General features: G+C 35.3%; 1 protein-coding gene across 4 annotated transcripts in view; it reads right to left on the bottom strand.

Annotated features, from left to right (window-relative positions):
• The window catches only part of LOC131054877 (uncharacterized), a 253597-nt gene that overhangs the window by 152951 nt on the left and 79469 nt on the right, over positions 1-21177 (bottom strand). For 3 of the 4 annotated variants that reach the window (XM_057989514.2, XM_057989511.2, XM_057989513.2), the window contains 4 exons: positions 17735-17777; positions 11024-11104; positions 10788-10847; positions 10612-10680 (listed from right to left, as the gene is read on the bottom strand). In XM_057989514.2, the coding sequence (XP_057845497.2) occupies positions 10612-10680; positions 10788-10847; positions 11024-11104; positions 17735-17777 (253 nt within the window). The remainder of the gene's footprint in view (positions 1-10611; positions 10681-10787; positions 10848-11023; positions 11105-17734; positions 17778-21177) is intronic. The other variant, XM_057989512.2, reaches the window with a different exon arrangement.

Raw genomic sequence — 21177 nt, 5'->3', positions numbered from 1 at the left:
TTTGGTAGTTATTGCTCCCTTTGGGGGTAGTTGCTGATATTTACCCTCCATTTATGGGTATGGGTACCCTTTTGTAAGGATGAATCTGGGCCACTTATTTAGATTAGATCTTGGCCATTCATCTTTTTTTTCGGAAGCCTATTTAAAGGGACTGGTTTTCCCTCATTTTGTAAGAAGTTCATGGATTGTTGCTGAAGCTCTGGCGAAATTTACAGGATTTAATGCAAAGTTAAGACTGTTTCAAGTTTCCTTGTGAGTGCATGGTCTCCTTCTTCATTAATTTGAAATTTTCAGCTATGTTTCTTTCATTTATATAGCATTTTCTAGATAAACATTTGATAGAATCCTCGCTGTTCATACCATTAGGGAATGACTGATTGTCTTTCTTTCTGCATGGTTAATCTGAACCTTTCATATGCTGAGTTTGGTTATTGAATACTCACTGAATGAATGTTAAAGTTCTAATGTTGTATTTGATAAAATGAAAACTCAATTTTCCCTTGAAGATCGCACTAGATTCATACAAGTATTGTGCTTAAATGGCTGGTAATGTTTAATCTAGTTATTTGGATGTGTCTGTCTGTTTTCTGAATATGCTATCTTAGTTAAATAATTTAGACTTTATGTACCTCTCTTTCCCTATCCCCCTTTTTCCTTTTTTTTTACCAAGAAGAATCCGCAGTCCTGCTAAAATAGTATCATGCAACTGAAACCAATCGATAACGAGATTGTTAAAGTTTCAGGGAACTCATCCAACAAATTATCCATATCACAGTAAGTCCCCTTGTGTTTCCAACAAAACACATCAAACCACTAAGTAATCCCGCAGTCAAGACCTGACAATCAAAACTTTGAGGTCGTCCCCTTTGATCAAACGAGAAACAGCATTAGGGATTTCCTTATCTCAAGAGAGGATAGGATACTCAGCGAGTACATTCTATTCTACGTTGGCCGGATGGAGTTTGCAGTAATACGACTTTAGACACGTCAAGAGGGACCCATAGGTATATGGTTGGAGGTAATGCCCTTGATGATGCTCTCCCTCTATGGCAATGGTGAAACTTGTAAGAGTTAAACCAAATGAGTAGCATATTTGTTTAGTAATCTCTAATCCTTTCTCTTTCTTTGAGCATAAATGCATGTTTATTGTTATTTTGTATCTTTATTTTAATAATGAAAGATTTACTTTCTTCCTTGTATTATTTGGATAAAAGTTAGTTTCAGTTTACACTGAAGTACAATTAGAGAGTTAGTTAATTTCTTTCTCAACTGAAGCAATTAGTTTCTTTCTTTCAAAAAAAAATCCTATGAACCGAAAAGTAATTTTCTTTTGTTTTTAATTGTTTTAAGTTTAAGCACTTTAAAAGAATCATGCAACGATCCTCCTCGATATTGTCACCAACAAAACCTAACCAAGAAACTATCACATTCAATGCATTGATATAATTGACAATGGATCCTCCATATTCGTCTTTAGAGAATACATTTTATTTCTCAAGAAATGCTTGTTTACCAAAGATTTAGCCTAAGACAAGCTTCTTCCAAAGATCTTTCACACTCTTACCTTCATGGACATTGAATAGAATGGAGTCTACCAAATAGAGCCTTATGAGGCCCTTAGATTTTTTATCAATTACATCTCGAACATCTTGGGCCATGGTGACTAGTTTCATTTCGGACACTACAACCCATAGATCTCAATCTACAAGCATATCCTCCATTTTCAACTTCCACAATTCGAAATTAGTGCCATTAAACTTCTCCATCTCAATTTTTCCAGATGTGCTAGCCATCTTCCTACTAACAAGATTTTCAATATTCTCTATGAAATCTCTCATTCAAATTGAGATCAATATAAAAAAAACTCTAGCCAACAACAAAACCAAAACTGGCCAAAATCCGATACCAACTAGAAGGAAACAAAGGTGTGGAAAACGCTTCCTAACACTAAGCTATAGTGCAAATTTTCTTTACAAATCTTTAATTATTACAAAATGAGAAACACATTCAGATAGATATAATAAACATGCAAATAGTATACCCCAATGAACACATGATATACATGGGGAAAACCCTTCAAGAGAAAATCTCCACTCTAAAAGCATAGTATTTTGTGTTTCCATTAAGCTTAGTAGCTACAATACAATATCAATAGTAAGCTTCTTCAATAAGAGTATTCAATAAACAACCCACAATCTAGATTAATTCTATTAGCATAGCACTTCACCTACAAAACATAACATAAATGATGCATACATAATGCTCTCTAAGGTAACCTTATATAGAGAAATACAACGAAGCAGGAAGCTTGTAGAAAAAGCCAAAAGAGATGGGTGTCCAAATCCATTTAGCACATTTTCCAATCACCTATAAGCATGCAAATGACACATGTAAATCATCCTTTGATGTAATATCCCCAACAATTTTTATTTTTTTTAACGATGTTGCAAACACACCAACACCTGTTAGGGTTAGACTAATGAAATTTAAACCAACTGAAAGGAACCCTACACCTTTTGATCACCGAGAGCCCAAGATGGGAGGGTGAGAGCATACGGTAGTAGGGGATCGTTAGATGCAAAGATTTGAAAATGCTTATTACAATAACGGCCGACAAGCCAGCCCCTTCCACTTTCCAGCGGGTAAAACAAGGAAACTTGGCAATAAACCAACCCAGTAAACAAAACACGTGCAAGCACGAATCACTCAACCACAACATTTCAGCAGGAGGACTTGTTGACATGTTTTTTATGACTATGTCAAACACAGAATAAAGTTGCCTAATGGTTACTTCACTCTCTCTTGATCAAAGTACGATTGTGTGCTAAGATTGCAAGAAGATTAGACAATACACTCCAACGTTCCTATGCTGCGGACGTGACTCATTTGGCTGATGTGTTTGCTAGTAGTCCAAGGGGCCTTACGTTTGCATCATTCTTTCACTTCTTTGTTGTGGCTCGAACTCCATCATCGAATATGGCAATTATGCGATGCTACTGCTTCGAATGGACTAAAATGAACTGAAAGTAAACGGGAAAGGGTTTAGAAGGATCTAAATCTACTCCTAAGGGCAGTGATAACAATGAATAGTGCTCTGGTGGACATATTCAAAATAAACCAAGCTCTGCTTCACCAAGTTTAACTACAACTCCGCAAGAACCGGTGCAATCTTCTGGGGATGCTAGAGGATTTTCAAATCAAGAAAGTACATTTGAATACCCAAAACGGTGCAATCCAAACGACTATCCACAATTGAACTTAGCATGAATTTAGGGGGCTCAGACTAACTTTACACTGCAACTTACAATCAGCAAGATGCAAAAAGTGTGAACCATGGAAATTCATCAGACACCATTACATTCTCCATTGAAATCAAAGCACTATACTACTTCCACTCTAAGTGAGGAAGGTGAAACCATGCAAGTCTTGAAAAAATAACTTAAGTGGACACCATCAGAGAACAATGTTTAACTGTCATTATCTCAAAAATTATAGCAACAATTTCATAAAAGGCTCCCTCCTATTACAAATGAGGGGGGTCACCCCTTTATATAGGCCTCAAGCCATGATTACATGCAAACCCTAATTAGGGTTTTCCCTAAAAGATTCTCCACTCAAGATGCAACAAGGTGGGAATCTCAAATTAAGAACCCATCATGCCCATGTACAATTAATTCAAAAGTACCCAAAATAGCATCCATTGCGCACTAAATGCACCACCTCCTTCAAATTCGCCCAACATGCGTTGAATATTCATCCATACAAAAATCACCCCATTATGTCATAAATGCTCCATCATTTCCACATGCGACAGCTACATGCAAAAGGAATCTGTCATAAATTCAACATGCAATGACCGGGTCGCCATTTGGTCAAATATTCTGGTAATGAATGCGCCACTCTACTGCCACGTGTTCAATAGATCCTCACCATGCAAGTGGACCCTACTATCGTGTATCTGCTCCTGCATATCTGGAATTGTTGGAGAGGGAAAATTCGATTCAGGAAGAATTTTCTTGAAGTCTCCTCAACTTTCCTTGCTTGGAGAAGGTTTTCCATCAATTTTCACCATCTCCTATTTTTTAGGAACTTTCCTAAAATTTAGGACTCGGGTCCAGGAGGTAGAGAATTCTCTCATGATTCCAAGTCTGTAAAACTTTTGAAATTTGGATGTGATTTGGTGTCTAAAAATAGGATTTTTCAAAATTATTTGCAAGGGGAATTCCCGCATTGCCATTCCTCCTTGACCCTCGAAATCCTCCTTTGCCTTGGAAATTTCCATCCCGGACTTTCAAACTTAGGCATGGAACATGGAATTCAGCTTGGTGAAGGAATTTCATTATTTCCATGCCTTCGAAAATTTTCAACTTCCTAACTGGGCCTGGAATTTTGACTTTGATAGAGGAAATTCATCCTTCCCATGTCCTTCCTTGATACCTGGATTTTTGCATGCCTCAAACAAATTTTCAGTTTTCCAACTTAGGCATGGAATTCACTCTTCATGGTGGAATTCATCATTTCATCTTTGATTTTATTTTTTCTGACTTAGCCATTTCAACATCCTTTCCTTGGCCAAAGCGTTGATCCCTCCATTCCCTGGAATCTTCAATTTTCTCCATCTTCCACACCTTGTGTGTTTTGGCGCCTTAATCAACCCTTGGGCGCAAATTCTCCATGGAGAATGAATTCATGAGTTTGAGCATTCTTCCATGCATTCATGGATTTGGCCCCCCATCCTATGCTTGGGCGCTGATTTGCTTGGGTCATGGATTTTCATTGTTCTTTCATTTTCCTTCATCTCTCTTGTTTGGCGCATTGATCATGGCTTGGGCGCTATTTCACCCGAGGAAGGAATTCACAACTTTTCCTTCCCTCCTTGACCTCTTTACTTCAACGCCCTGCCTGAGTGTTGGGCGGAATTTTGCACTGGAGGAGGAATTTTGTCAATTTGTGAATCCTCTATGAGACATCCATTTTGGTGCCTCTCCTTGGCCTGGGGCGGAATTTTGTTGTGGAGGAGGAATTCATCAATTTGTGAATCCTCCATGAGACTTTTGTTTTGGCGCCCTACTGAGTGCTTGGGCGGATTTTGACCATGAAGGAGGAATTTGATGTTTTCTACCAATTCGGGACATGTATATATTTGAAATATAACATTTAAGTATAAGTGGCATCTTCAATATGTCTTTTTCCTTTCTTATACTTTAAGTTATATTTCATATATATTGTCAGGATGTTTGAGAGTGGTTTTAGGTCCCTAGGAATCATAATGCAAATTCTGGATTTTGGAAGATCTTTCAAATTTTCAGATAGTCAAATTTCAGGCCATTTTCGGATCAGGATGACATTGGCGGATTGATGTGAATTTCAAGACATGGATGATTTTGCATGCTTTCCTCTTCTGGAATAGGAGTTCCAAACTTAACCATTTTTTTGATCCAACTTGTCTGCCTTCTGACTCTTCCAAATTTAGAAATGGTCTTCAGGAATGTTCAGTGTTCAGCGTCTTCAGAGATATTCAGCTTTCAGTGTTTTCCTGTGAAGATCCTGCCAAAAATAGATTTTCCCAAATAGTAAGTGTTTCAAAATGTCAATGTTTGGGCAAAATAGGTCAAAAAAGCACTTGCTAAAAATAGAAACTTACTAAAAATAGTAAGTTTGATTTTTGGCAAAATTAGACCAATCCGGGAGGCAGTGAAACTTACTAAAAATAGTAAGTGCTCAGAATTTGCTCAAATTTTACTGGGAGGTTCCTTGAAGGGTCCCAATTCTAGTTCTAAGTTTAGTTTTTTCCAAAACACTATAAGAAACCCCTAAAATCTAGAACCGAAGGCAGAAACCCTAAAATTAACAAAACGAGTCCTAGACTTAACCAAATTTGCTCAAACAAAAAAACAAATTTAATCAATATGACCCCCAACACTTGCAAAGTGGAGAGACTGACAAGACTAATGCGAAAAGACCCAAAAAACAAAGCCAAAAGACCGGAAGGACCTAAAAAGAAAGGGTCTCCATTTGCAATGGGGCGATGTGTGAAAACGTCACAACAGGACTGAACACTTACAACAAAGCTCAACTCAACTACTTATGCAGCGGGAGGACCATTACAAACAAAAATATTTCTACCACTTATGCAACGGGAGGACAGAATTACAAGTATCAAATGTAGATGGCAAGCCAATCTCTTCCACTTTTCAGTGGGGCATGCTTTACAGTCCAGAAGTGGTTGATAGTACTACTATTCAACCTTACAATATAGAGAGAAATAATTAGAATAGAAGAAAAATGTGATCACAAATGAAAGCTACCTCTAAAATCAACTCAAACATTAAGCAACTATTGTTGTTCTTAATTCTGAAAGTATATAACACATAGACCAGCCACTACCGGAAACACCAAAATGCTCATAACTAACACAAATCTACTCCAAAACACACCAAATCAAAAGAAAATGACTAATATGACATAAGAGACCATTTCTGAACCTCAAACCTGCAACTCCTAAGTCTGCAACCATCTGCACACATCCCAAGGCAGCTAGGGAAGGGGCATCCCAGCAGAAAAATTCGATCAGCAATATAAAATTCAAAACAGAAAACTATCATCTCCCCTTTGGAGGACATCATCACCTATGGGATAGAGAAAATTAGAGCCAATACCCATGTTGATACACTCAGTAGACAAGGACGTATGATCAAAATATTGGTTCAGCCACCATACGCCCAACACACACCAAAAACACAGCAGCAATCAGAAAACAAAAAATGTAATAGAAAACTCCATCACTTTGAAGCTCAATCTACTCCTCTGAATGACAAATAGGCTCTCTCACAACTAGGTGCTATCTCTCAAGCACGAAATTGGTACAAGCTAGAAAGCACGCAACTTCGAAGCAAAGGTCTGGCACAATTTTGGCAGCACTTTGTTATGAAAATGTTAAAAGATGACAAATGAGAGACCAAGCTCTCATATTTATAGATTCTAAGACCCCAAATTCAAATTCAAATGGCATCCAAATTACACTTCCTCATTTGCATTTCATTTCAAGCATAACTTTGCCTTGGCGTCCCCCTTCCTAGGCACAAATTTCAAACTTTTCCTTGGTCTCAACTTGCAACAAAAAAAGAACATTAGACATGAACTTATATTTCATCCTTGGGTGCCTGACTTAGGAGAATAAATAAATTTCGAATAAAATGCTCCTTTCATTTCCTAAGTCGTCCAGAAATATAATTAAATATTAAACTTTAGTGTAAAGTATTAATATTTAATAAATCACTAACAAAAAAAGTATTGATCAGTACCAAATTGAGCTATGGACTGAAGTGTTGAAAATCAACAAACTGAGTTGTGTCGAAACTCACAACTGAGCTGCTAAAAATAGAACTGCCTGAAATGATAATTACTAAAAATAGTAAGTCCTGAAAACAACTCCAAAAAGACTGTTCTTCAAACCCTAAAGCTTAACTCAAGAAACCCAGAAAAACCCAGTAATCAAGACAATTGACATCAACTTACTAAAAATAGTAAGCTATGCAAACTCCCTTGAACTGATTGCATGTCATACCACTACGAAGCTTAAAGAAAACCCAGAAGGAAACTTTGATTCATTCTGCCAAACTCAATCAAAACATCCCTAAAAACTGTGAAGAATCCTCCTAGAAAATAGGAAACCCCAATTCCTCATTCCAAACAGCCTACGAGTCTCCAGAATAGGCCATTGGACATCTGATTACTCCTTATTGAGAAGGGGACCTTACATTTGACTCCTCATTCAAACCTCCAAAGTTCGGCACCCAAAATTTTCTATAATTAGGTATGACAGATGCTCTTACACATCTTACAACTATAATAAAAAATATCATAACTGAGAACACTTACAGTTGTAAGAGAATCCATCATAACAGACTATTCTCTTGTAGCTTGTCATTACCCAACTTGGGTGCCCACCTTCTCCATGTCAAGGTGTCTCCTAAAACTTGTTCATTCTATCATAGAATCTGTCATACGTTGTCATAAATTGTCAGGTAGGTGTGTCATAATATATATCATAGATTCTATCATCAATTTGTCATTACATGACACATGGCACCTACTTATCAATAGTCCAAGATCCTCTAAGTGGGATGCCTACTTCCTCATGTGAAGAGAAAAACTCCATGTCACCTTCCCAGTAGGATGATAAGTCAACATGCCAACTCCCAAAACATGACAAAATAGCATGTGCAAACAAAATTGTCTAGCAAGCTAGTAAAATTAAATCAAATATTAAATAAATAAATCCAATCACCAATGTTAGGAATTGCAAAAGTTGAGACACCTTAATCCCAACAAAAATTGCTCCAATTATGGGATATTTTTCATTGAATTTACACCATATTTATGGTCTAGATAAGTAATTTGTGAAATGCTTTACATGGATAATGTAAATATATAAAGAAAATTTAAGGGAAATTTAAAGACCGTCCATGGAAAATGCCTGATCAACAAAATATTAATCTATGGCTGACACATATAAAAGTATATATAACATCCCCTTCTATTTACATGACATATAAATAGATATTTATTGTTCACCATTTGGGAATTAAATATCAAAGTCAAAACCACTCAGCAATTCAAATAGCATATTCAAAATAATCAAGAGATTACTAACCATCTCAAATTAACACACCTGAATGGAGATTTGCCACAAATATTCAAAGTTGACATGAATACATAAACTAGCATAGATATTAAAAGCTTTTTGATAAAGAACTAAATGCAGTTTATGCCTTCGATAGCAACAATATGTTTTCTATCAGAAAGCATACATCCACAAAGGGATATGATATACAAGTATTTTGTCGCGATTCCTCTTCCCAAACAGTGACTTTTCAGGGATTCTAGATGAAATTCATTATAAACAATCAAATCGTGCTCTAAATACTGAAGTACACAAACAATTTTTTAATCTTTGAAAGAATTAAGTAGGCACTAAGTTACCGGGTTTGCCAATTATGGCCTCCAAACACGCACTGGGTCCACGCAGGTCAGAGTCCGCATTGGGTTAGCCTTGGGTGCGGCCAGGGTTCACCTTTTGACTGTGGGTTCTCTCTCTTGGCGAACCCAGAGAGAACCCATTGTCAAAAGGGTTAACCTTGGCTAGACCTGGGCGAATCCATGGGCTAGGCCAGTCAAGTCACCGAAAAGTGACTTTTTCATATTAAAAAACTAATTTTTTTTGCCTTTTTGGGGCCAAAAACCCTAATCTGCCCTAGCTAAATGAATTTGAGACCCAAAACAACTTCATTTGCTCATCTATTCTGTCTTGGTTTCATTTTGCCATTTTGACATATATGAATCTATGATACATTAATATATATTATATGGCATATGAATATATGACATAATATGATATTATTGAAATTTTGAACTATCAATTGAAATGGCATTTGGCATTGATCAATGATGAAGTAGCATACTATTAAATTTATTTAGACTTGTAATTTTGTATATTTCTTTAATTTTTTGCATATAATATGAATATATATATACACAGACGAAACCTCCCACGAACCAGGTTCGTGTCCCCGAACCCGAACCAGTAACTTAGAGTAGGCATAAAGCTAATTCATGTAGAGTACATTCTAGACAATCTGAGTTTACAACTGGGACCAATCAATCTTGGTTAGGGGTATGTTATGTGTCATTAACCAGGTTTCTGCAAAATTATTGTTCAAAAAAGAGTAAATCCTTCAGAGCATCTCAAATTTCTTGATAATGTACACAGTCTTGGTCCTATTCAATACATTTATGCAACAGCATATGAATCTCGGATGAGAAATCTGAGAAGCAAAACAGTGTGCTTTACCAAATTGAAGATGGCAGTGGCATTTTAAGGTCAAAACTTACAAAAAAGGGAGACATGTTATATATTACCCTTGTAATAAAATAGTTTATTAGTTATTATTTCCAATAGGGTGTGCCTTTTATGTGTTAGAACTTAGCACTTCATTCTATATTTTCAGTTGTATGAATATGCATATGATGGATAGAGAATTTGATATATCTTGATTATTCCCTCATAATTGATATTCTATTTTATCAGAGTTGATATAAACAAATATACCTTACAACCTCACCTCTATTTTCTGATTACTATTTTTTTAAGTTATATACAAAATGCTTTCTTTATAGTATATTCTTTATGTCACAATCATATACCCAGTTATCTAGCTTGACATAAAAGAATGAAAGTCTATTTTTAGTCTAGTCACGATAAACCACTCGATACAATAACAAAACCCAACTATGCAATAAGGAAAAGCTAGACTGGCTTTTACTTAAGCAGCCTATTATATACACTATTTTATCGGAGCGGATATAAACCAATATGCCTCACAAGTATCTCACCTATATTTATTGCTTACTATTTATTTAAGTTGTGTCCAAAATTCTTTCTTAGACTAAAAGCATAATTTATAAGGCACAATCATATAACCAGTTCTCTCGCTCAATTTAAAGGAGCCAAACCATCTGCAGATCCATAAAATGAGTAAAAGCTACAGACTGAAGAGTTATGCTTAAGCAGACTATTATCTATGTAAAAGAGTGATTCAATATAATTACCAGTAAAATACCTAGGTTATCTTCCAAAATCATAGATCTGTCTGTGGAACTGTGTTGCCTCCAATGCACCTAACAAGTCACCAGAGAATAACTGATCCAGAGTTAAGTTCTACAACCATAAGAAAAAGAGCATATCTAAACTAACCTCACTGAGAACAAATTACCAATCCACACACCTGCAGATGTGTTATCAACATAACAAGAAGAGCATAGGAGCCAATGCCACCAGAATAAACCTATGATCCAATCAGCATATCAAATGACTTTGTGAGTTAATCATCTTCATCAATAAATATCTCATAAAGGACAACTTCGATGACAATTAATGCAACAAGAAACAACCATGTAATAGGTCATACTGATATATTTTTTAGTTTGAAATAACAATACAAGGCACTTTTAAATCCCATACCTCATTAAGATCTCTTTGTTGCAAGAATATTTTCAATACAAAGCTTAATGGCTTTAAAGGAGGAATTTTCACAATTGCATCCTGATATATGAGTTGATCATTAGATTTATCTTGTTTAATTGCTAATGAAGAAAAATGAAAAAAAGATCAACCAAGAAATTTCACTATCATATCAGACAAGAATAATTAGAAAGAAATATCTTGAAGAATCTTTCTAGAAAAAAAGAAAAAGAATTCCACATGTTGAACATTTTCATGAAATCCCTCCACTGAAAGACTATAAAAGCCTCTTTAGTATGTATTTTTTCCTCAATTTAAAATTAGGTTGCAATTTCTAGATTCCATTCAATACTTTTATACTAGAAGAATTTGTTGATTTAAATATGCTCATTCCTTATCTAAATCATTCCACAAAAGCAATTGTTTAAGTACTTGTGTAATTTCCCCTTCTTGCAACTAGCCAATATGAGGTTACTGATAGTCGATTCTCAAGTTCCCATAGGCTAAGTGGATGTGGTTAGGGGACTCAATGCCCTGAGGAGAGCCCTAATAAGTGTTTTTAGTGTATTTCAACAGGGTTTCTATTTTTAGCATATGGCTATTTTAGTAAGTGCTACTTTTAACACTTGGTCTTGGATTCTATCTCCTCTCAATTCAAAATGCAATGCTTTCCAGTTCAATGCCTTGGTGAGTTCTAAGGTTGACAGGATGACATTTGATTTATAGATATTTTGGCTTGGTTTGGTGAAATGGGTTTAAAGATGTTGAAGATTTATGAAGTTTTCTGATTTGGGTAATAAGTTTTTGGTGTAGTATGAGCCTTTTAGGAGTGTTGTTCAAGTTTGGTAGAGTTTTGGTACTTTTTCTAAGTGCTGGTGTGCTTTTTCAGAATTACTGGATATCATAGTTTTGATCATATTTCTTGGAGTAAGACTTTTTGGCATCTAGTATTGTTTCAAACAACTTCCTTGACCTTGGTGAACTCACTGTGATATGTTATTTGCAATATTTCTTCCTTGCTAGCATGTGGGTATTAGAGTTAAAGTTAAATCTGCATCCTTGGGTGTTAGATAACTGTTGGCATTGGAGTTTGGCATTGCTGATTGCAGATAGAAAGTGCTGGAGCAGATTTGACTGAGTTAGAAGGGCTTGAAAAGTCTTCCTAAGAATCGCCCTTGTTCTATTTTGGTGTTTAGAATGGTGCGGGTCTATTTCTAAGCAATCTATTTCAATATTGAAGACTATTTTAGGTCTGAGATTTGTAATTAAACTCTGATTTCAGATTATTGTTTGATGATATCTGATAATGCAATGTCCCCTTTTCCGCTCTTGTTTGTTTCCGGGACTGCTGGCCAATCCCGAGACCCGTTGGTCAGTCAGAGGTAGAATTAGGGTTTCCTATTTTCTAGGAGGATGCTTTGGCAATTTTGGTAGCTTGTTTGTTTGAGTTTTACAGTTTTGATTTTGGATTGCTTCTAGGTTTTCAGAAAGCTTCGCAATGATGGTACATGCATAACAATCAGTGGATTTTGGTATACTTAACAATTTTTGGTAAGTGGGTGTGAGCACAACTTATTTTTCTGGGGTTTTCTGGGTTTTCAAAGAACTTTGCAATGATGTGACATGCAACTAGATCTAAAGACTTTTTTAGACTTACTATTTTTAGTAAGTTGCGACCACTTCTCAGAATGTGGTTAAAATGCATTTGGACACACTATTTTTAGAAGTATGCTATTTTTAGTAAGTGCTATTTTGGTAGTGCTATTTTTGGCAGGTTTCAATGGTCCAATTCAAAGGCTATTTATGGCAAATAGCAGTGCAGTTTTCAATACTTTTGGCCTTCAATTCTCTATGGTAGTTGTTCAACACATGGAAAAAGTATTTTAATATGTTTTAATGCCCCCCTTGGACTAGGCGTATGACTTATGTATTTCTGATTATGACTTGAAGGGATGACTTGAGGTGATAAAGTATTATTTTATGTCATAAAGTTGGGCAATTTATTGTTGAGGAAAAATATTTTATAGAGTGAAATATTAATAAGGCAAGATGGACACCTTATGGGAAATAAGTTAATTTTATAATATATTTCACTTATCTACCTTAGACGCCACATTATTCTTTTATTGTCATTTTTATAAAGTATATTTGCTTTTATGTGAAGGTCAATTGGGAAAGGAGGGGAAATGGAATGCAAATTTCAAATTAAGGTGATATTAGTATGCATTTGGGTTTGGCATCCATTTGGAGGGAATGTGAATTTGAATTTGGAGACACCAAGGTTATAAATAAGAGTGTTGGGATCTTGTTTTGGTATCCATGAATATTTTGTAATGAAGTGTTGTTGAATTTGTGTTAGACTTGTGCTTCGAAGTTGAGAGCTTCCTAGCTTGTGCCAGTTAATTTGGACAACATTTACCAACTCTGATTTGTGAGAGCAATATTCTGATTTTTTTGAACACCCACCTAGAAAATAACCGTTATATTCATATCTCGAATCACCTCTAAATGAGCACAAACTAGAAGCAAATGAAGCACAGAGGCTAGATGACTAGGTAAGGACACCAAGCCACCCCAGAGATCAACCTAAACAGATGGCACACACTCCAATGTAGCCCCAAAGAGTGGTATGAACAGAAAGCTAGGCCGATCAGATTTAAAAATCACACAAACTGGAGTAAATGGATGCCTAGGGCATAGGAGAAGAATAAATCCCTACCCACAAAAATTAGTTCAATCCTCCAACTAGGGTTAGTAAGAATGTGAAATCACAAAGAGGGTTTCCACAACTGAAAAAAACAAGAACTTCTCTATTGAATCCAATGGCAACCTCTGAATGAAGTTTCTCCAATCAGCTAGGAGTTGTCTTTCAAACTCGAAACTACAACCAACTAGTAAGGCACACAACCCCGAAGCTACGACTCTGAAAGCATTTCAGCAACACTTCATTATCTCAACATTCAGAATACCCCAATGAAGAAGAGGAGGGAACTATGTACAAGCATAAGACCCAAAATTTTGAATTCACTTTTTCCCTCCAAAGTGGACACCTCATTTGGGAAATAAAATATAACTTATATTTTTTGCTTTTTAATTCCAAGTCTAGCTTGGACGTTACGAAAAAAATATTAAAATAGCTCAAGTAAAGTCATATGAAAATAATATTAAATAAATATCACTGGGAAGAGGAAGATGCAATTGTATTGATGTATTTACTTTTAGATTTACAAAAAATATTTACTATTTGCTTCCAGCCACTAGCATTCCTCATGAGGATGCTATTTTGTACCCAATTTGCGTTGAAATCAATTGAATATATCTAGACTCAACTTGTTTCTTTTGTGTATTCATTTATTGACTCATTTGATGCATCATCTCATTGAATTTAGCAATAAAAAAGCATTTCTAATTAAATTTAAGCAAGTTTTTAAGTTGTCAAGTTTTCTACCAAGTTTTTGTTGAGTTTTCATTGAGTTTTTTTTCGGTCCTTAGCGAATTTTTGTTTTTTGCAAGTAGTTCAATTATGGTTCATACCATTTATAGATTGTTGATTGCAAATTGCAGTGCATGGTTAGTCTGAAGCTCATTTTGGCAATAGTTCAATTGTGAAAACTCACTTGGATTGCGCCAGGCTGCCAACATTGGGTGTTTGGATAGATGTTTGCAATATGAAAATATTTCACTACCTTAATATATTGTACTCTTTCTATGGCATTGTGAGCTAACTCGGGTTAAGTAGAAAGTAGTTCCATAAGGAAGTTGTCTATCTAAGAACTATCCATTATCTTCATTGTCCTTAGGTTTAGCTTAGATTTCTCTATCATTATCCCTTTTGTCATTTATTTTAAGTTCTAATCAGTTTAGTATTCCAGATTCAATGTAAACCGTAAGTCCCTTTGCGTAAACAGAAAAATCACATCATTCACTAAGTCTATCCCTTGCGAAGTCACATTGTAAACCTTGTGGATGCCTTATTTGATCGCATTGTTTAGCATTTGACGTTTCCTCGTTCAAGAGATGATAGAATACTTGGTATTTTATTTTGTGTTGTAGGGTGTCACAAAACACGCATCAACAATTAGCCCTTTGCATTTTGTTCCAACCTTGTAGTGCATCCACCAAGGAGGGCAATTGGAGCTGGTTTGAGGTATTCCACATGAAGAAGAGAAACAAATTAACTTAATAATGCCTCAATGACCTTGTCTTCGTGCAATACAACCTTAGGTATCTAATGCAAACAAATGGAGTGCTCAACCACCCGCATTGCAGCTCTATGGGGAGAAAACAAAACAATGAAGACAAAGTTGGAGGAGAAGAAACACAAACCTAAAAAAAAGCTGAAAAACATCAGGTTTGCTAAGGACATTGAGGAGGTGGATCTAGAAGTGTGGAACAAAAAGCTCAACCTACTCTCCAGAGAGTGAAATGCTTTTAAAAATCTCCATAACCTCAAGACTACTTAGGAGACTACTTAGGAGGTTGTTGTTTTGTTCTTTCGGTTTTTTGTTTTGTGTTTTGTGTTTAATTTTTATGCTTTTAAGTTAACTATGTTGGTGCAGCTCATTTGATATTTTATGCTAAACTCTACTTTGTAAGTTGTTTTTGTGAACTCTATGGGAGTGTGACCCTTTCCCACATTAGCATATCAAAAACAAGCACTCTAATGATTCCGATATACCACATTTTACTTTTAGGTGTTCATTTTGACATTTGTAGTATGTATTCGCTACTAATTTCATGACCGATTTGGATGTTCAATGTTCATTATTTCATGTTTCACATTTCACTCCATAGGTTTTGATTTTCAAATGTGTATGTATAATTAGGACCGTTCGAAACAATAAAATGTGTGTGTGTATAAAGTTTAAAACATAAAAGCGTTGAATTATAAACAAGCAAATATATATATACACATGTATATTCGCTACTAATTTCATGATCCATTTGGATGTTCAATGTTCATTGTTTCATGTTTCATGTTTCACTCCATAGGTTTTGATTTTCAAATGTGTATGTATAATTAGGAATGTTCGAAACAATAAAATGTGTGTGTATATATATGAAGTTTAAAACATAAAAGCATTGAATTATAAACAAATATATATATATATATATATATATATATACATACATACATATGTATATATGTACATCAAAAATATGTGTGTTTATACATATATACTAAGATACCAGATTGTCTTGGGCAGACTTGGATTCAGGACTAGGTTCTCTTCAGGTCCTGGTTCAAGCCTGGTCCTCCGTGGATTCCCCCGAGGTTCCTCCCAGGCGGCTGGGTCCTCTCAAGACCCATAGAGGACCCAGCCACCTGGGAGGAACCCAAGGGAATCCACAAAGGACCAAGGACCCATAGAGGAGCCAGTCACCTGGGAGGAATCCGAGGGGAATCCATGGAGGACCCGAGTGGACCAAGGCCCATGGGTTCCCAAAAGTGAGGCCCACAGGTCATAAAGTGACAAATTTTAATTAAAAAACACTTTTTTTTTATTTTTTTAACAATAAACCCTAATTTCGCCCCTTATGATGCATTTCATGCATCCAAACAATCATTCAACTCTTTTTTTTTACATCTTTCAAGTATTAGTTTGTCATTTATCATTTATGTATGGGAAAGTTACATTGCATATTTGTATGGATTGGATCATTGTAATAATCAATAATGGTAGTGATAGTTTATATAATTATATTTTATAATTTTGATCTTTGAACATATATATAATATGTGTATATATGTGTGAGTGTATGTATGTACCCGTACCCATACCCAAGGGAAAAAAAATTGTCGGTTCCATGATTTCGTACCTGATTCCGTATACGTACCCATACGTGAATCGGTAACTTAGCATATATATATAGTTTGAATATTAGACATTGAAAATTTTAAACATTTGAAAATCAAAACCTACAATGTGAAATGAAGCATCTAACATTGAACATTCAAATTAAACGTAAGATTAGAATGGTAAAAATTGAGAGTATTGTTAATAAGCACACACTAAAAATATTAACATGAAAAACTAAAATGTATTATCATATATATGGTGTCCTCATTCCTAAGTCCCAATAAATAAAAAATTGGCATACAAAAAAAACATCACCCTCTTTGAAATTCTGTAACATAAACATAAAACAAGACCATCATCTGTCAATGATTATAATACTTTAGTTCTTCTAGATACTCCACTGGGGATTAAGTTGGACATTTGTAGTTATTAAGTTAGGCTTTGTCAAGGGAATTTAACAATGTCTAAACTTAAAATTATTTACTAGTAACAAAAGAGAAACCACTTAAATATTGATTGCTCAATCCTTATTGAAGATGAGTAAGGTCTCCTTGACCCATATCTATCCTAATGTAACTAATCTAAGGCTTGCCTAAGGTGGGACTCAATTATACACAATATATCAAAGTTTAGTGATACCATGCCCTCTACCTTCAAATCAGCTTGCCCTTAAAAGGTTTCTAAATTAGGGTGTTGTTACATAGAATCTTTGGAGATGTGATCCTTTCCTATCTAGATTCAATACATTCAAAAGAATTCTAAGATTTCTTAAATGGGATTTATTTGCATAGGCATGAAATGTTCAAATTCATGTAGTAAAGCTTTGGATGTACACCTTACAAACATTGAACTCCATTTTCACAATCAAAAGAAAGAATCAGTGTTTATATAGGACGAAGTGTAAACATACCTTAATGAATTCTGCAGCCTCTGGTCCATTTTGTACATCAAAACTGCAAGAAAAACAAATGGAGTAAAATTATACAAATGATATCAATGACTATCACATAAAAATATAAACAGATAAAGAAAGAAAAGCGGGTATTTGCATGTAGTTAGAACTGTAATAGATATATCCAAAGATTTTGGGAACACGATAATAACATGTTATTTCATGTTAAACACTCTATAATCCCTATGCGGTGAAAACATCTATTGCATATCGGGTGTGGGGCATTGTTGCTCACTACCACGTTTGGGTGCAATCGTGCCTATAATGCATTAGTTGCAGAGCCTTCATATTGCCATTTAGTGTTGACCACTATTTCTTGGAAAAATATCTATTCATCCACCTCAAAAACCACTCCTATGTAACCACCTCACATGAATCGTACCAATCTGACATGCCTGAAATTACTTTATTAAATTTTTAAATTATGCCAAAAACAATGTAATATTATGATTAAAAAGATAAACTTTATAAAAGTGACAATGTGAATTCTATAAAGAGACATGCACATCAAAAATGTTTCCATCGAGCATACTATAGCCCTTATATATCCCCTTCAAGTGGTTCCAATGTAAATTTTTAAAGAATACCTACGAAACAAAAATAATCTTCCATAAGGATTAATATATAGGGTTGTGGTGTAGTATTGAAGTAATGTATGTTAAAGAGAGAGTCTCAAGTTTAAACTGTTATATTGCAATAAGACTTGGTGGATTAGATAGGATACCCTTGGGAAAATAAAATAAAGATCCTTTCTAAAGAGCGTTTGAAGTTGAATTCACTCCATAAAAATATAGTGACCTAGTGGATAGGTCTATTTATCAATAATAAGAGTTTTTGTGAATTATTTTATTTTCTTGCAATTAGTTAATCAGTTTATTACATATTATGCACATAGGATAGGATACGCTTACTTAGGTAGGTTATATTTGCATTACGTGACTTGTACTTTCCACACACATGTGACCACAACTCCTTTGTCCCACATTGGTTGTAAATTCACATCTCTTGTTAGCATATCCTCTATATACCTACCTATAGCTCTCATTTGAGCAATCAAGAATCATTGCATATTTGCATCCTTTGATAGAATAAAATTATGCTTTCATTGAACCTCCTTGATCTTGCGTGGTTGTCTCCATAACCAAATCTTACATGCTATCAAATCTATTGGGATTGCTTTTTATTAGCCATTTTATAGATCTGACTTGCAGATCTTGTATTTTCTTAAAAAATTGAGTATGTTCTTCTCTTGCACCACATTATGATCTAGAAAACTATAAAAAAATGATAGAAATTGAGGGATTCCTGGTGTAAATTTGAGCATTACTATGTGAGATTCCTGGTGTACATTTGAGCTCGCCATTGAGTTCAAAACATCGAAAAAAGTCAATTTTGTCTTTTGTTGCTTCCAAATAAGACATAAGATGCCAGATCTACAAGGGATTGAAGGAAATTTTTTTGTTGGACATCTAGAAGGCTCAAAAACCCATAGATCAACTATCGCACCATCAAAATCGGATTTTGTTCCCTAGGCCATTAAAAGAAATATTCTCTCCTTAATAGTTCATGTAGTTAATATGGTCAATACAATCTATACTTGTCAAAAAAAACCATGTAAGTTTGCAACATTAGAGAATCTAGCACATATAGGCATTGGCAAAATTAATCAATCACCATATTATACAAGTGATGCAAGTGCAATATTCAAATTATTTAAGGTTTCAACAAAATTAATTTAGGTTACAACATACAGTAACAATGCAAGATACCCATAACCATCTTGTAGGTGCCACATGGCACAAGCCCCACCATAGCTCAATATTGCTACCACTGGGATAAGCCACTTTATGTTGTGTTTGTCTTTTATTCTTTTGTTGCATGTTTTCTTGCAATGGATAAACCTATTGTTTCTCTACTAACTCCATAGAACTATTTGTTGGATATTGGGGAGATTGTTGGACATTGTTGCTGCTAGGATATGTTGTTGTCATTGATGTCAACATATTCCTGTGATTTTCTCCGAAAATTGCAGATTGGGAAGATCTTATGATTCGGTTTTGCAGTTTGTTTGTTTGATTAGTGCTTTGCAGAGTTGAGTATTTCCTCCGATATGTTCCAGTGTGATCAGATCTTGTGCTGAGTTTTTGGGATATTGTTTGAAATGGTCTTGTGTATCTTCACTTTAGATGGTTCGTGATTTGGTGCTCCGCAAGTTATCTTTTCTTCGTGACAGTTGTTGTTGTTTGAGTGTTCCTGAGTCTCAGATGTTGATCGAAGAAGATTTGATAAGTGGTGTTGGTGTAGCTGTTACTGATGATTCTAACATGCTTGCCGGTGTTTCCTAATTGTTTCCTATTTGTTTTGATGACGCGCCTTGATCATTGTGCGAGTTATTGGTGGTTTTCATGAACCGGTGATGATTTTCGTGTTATGTGGTATTTTTGTTGGTGTAGTGTGTTGTGGTTGATCTTGGCATGATTTCCAGTGGAGTTGAGCATTTGGGAATTTGATTTAGGTCCATGTTATGTCATGCAAATCATTATATTGGTCCGGTGGTCGATCTTTGTCTTGTGTGATATAATTTTGTAAATTGTGAGTTGAGGGTTTAGCCGACCTTGTTGTCAAGGTTGATGATTTGTATAAATAGGTGATATATTCATGTAATTTAAGTATTGAGGTTGTGTTTGCATTATTAGACAGTTGTATATGTGTGAACAAGTGATTCATCATTTGGCATTGTGATTGAGCGGAGATTGGTGTTGCAGACTAGACATTTGTGCTTAACTGGAACTAAAATCAAGCATTTGGAAATGCTACTCTTTCAATTCATTTCTTCTGGATTGTAGTCTGAATCTTGTTGTAAGTCAGTGAGACTTCCCTAAGGGTTGTAGTCTTCCAGGTCATTGTATTTGAACAGTGAGCTCTAGGCAATGTGCCTGAATGCATGTGTATTCCCCATTGTAATATTTTCACATACTACTGCAAAGTATCATCTTACCGTGGGTAGGTTCCCACCGTGGTTTTTCCCTTAACCGGGTTTCCCACGTCAAAATCTTGGTGTTGTGTGTTGTGCCTTTAATTTTCTTATTGCTGCAATTTATCAGATTTGTGTTTGAAGTTTATAGATTCGGTGAAAACTGATTCACCCCCCCCCCCCCCTTCTCAGTTTTCTTCATTGTTATTGCTAGCAATTGGTATCAGAGCTAGATCCTCCAGAAGAAGCTTAACCACTTGAGGAGATCCAAGTTGGCAACTGGAGGTGTTATCTTTAAAAAGGAGAGTCCAAGATTTGATGGAAGTAACTATGCTATATGGAAGAACTGGATGGAGGTACACATGAGATGCCTTGGAGAAGATTACTAGAAGATTACAAAGAATGCCTATTTTGCTCCTCTGAATGG

This window comes from Cryptomeria japonica, chromosome 5 (genome assembly GCF_030272615.1).
Source record: "Cryptomeria japonica chromosome 5, Sugi_1.0, whole genome shotgun sequence".
In the NCBI taxonomy this organism is placed as follows: domain Eukaryota; kingdom Viridiplantae; phylum Streptophyta; class Pinopsida; order Cupressales; family Cupressaceae; genus Cryptomeria; species Cryptomeria japonica.
Note: the sequence above shows the minus strand (reverse complement) of the source record. Positions and strands in the feature narration are given on the sequence as shown.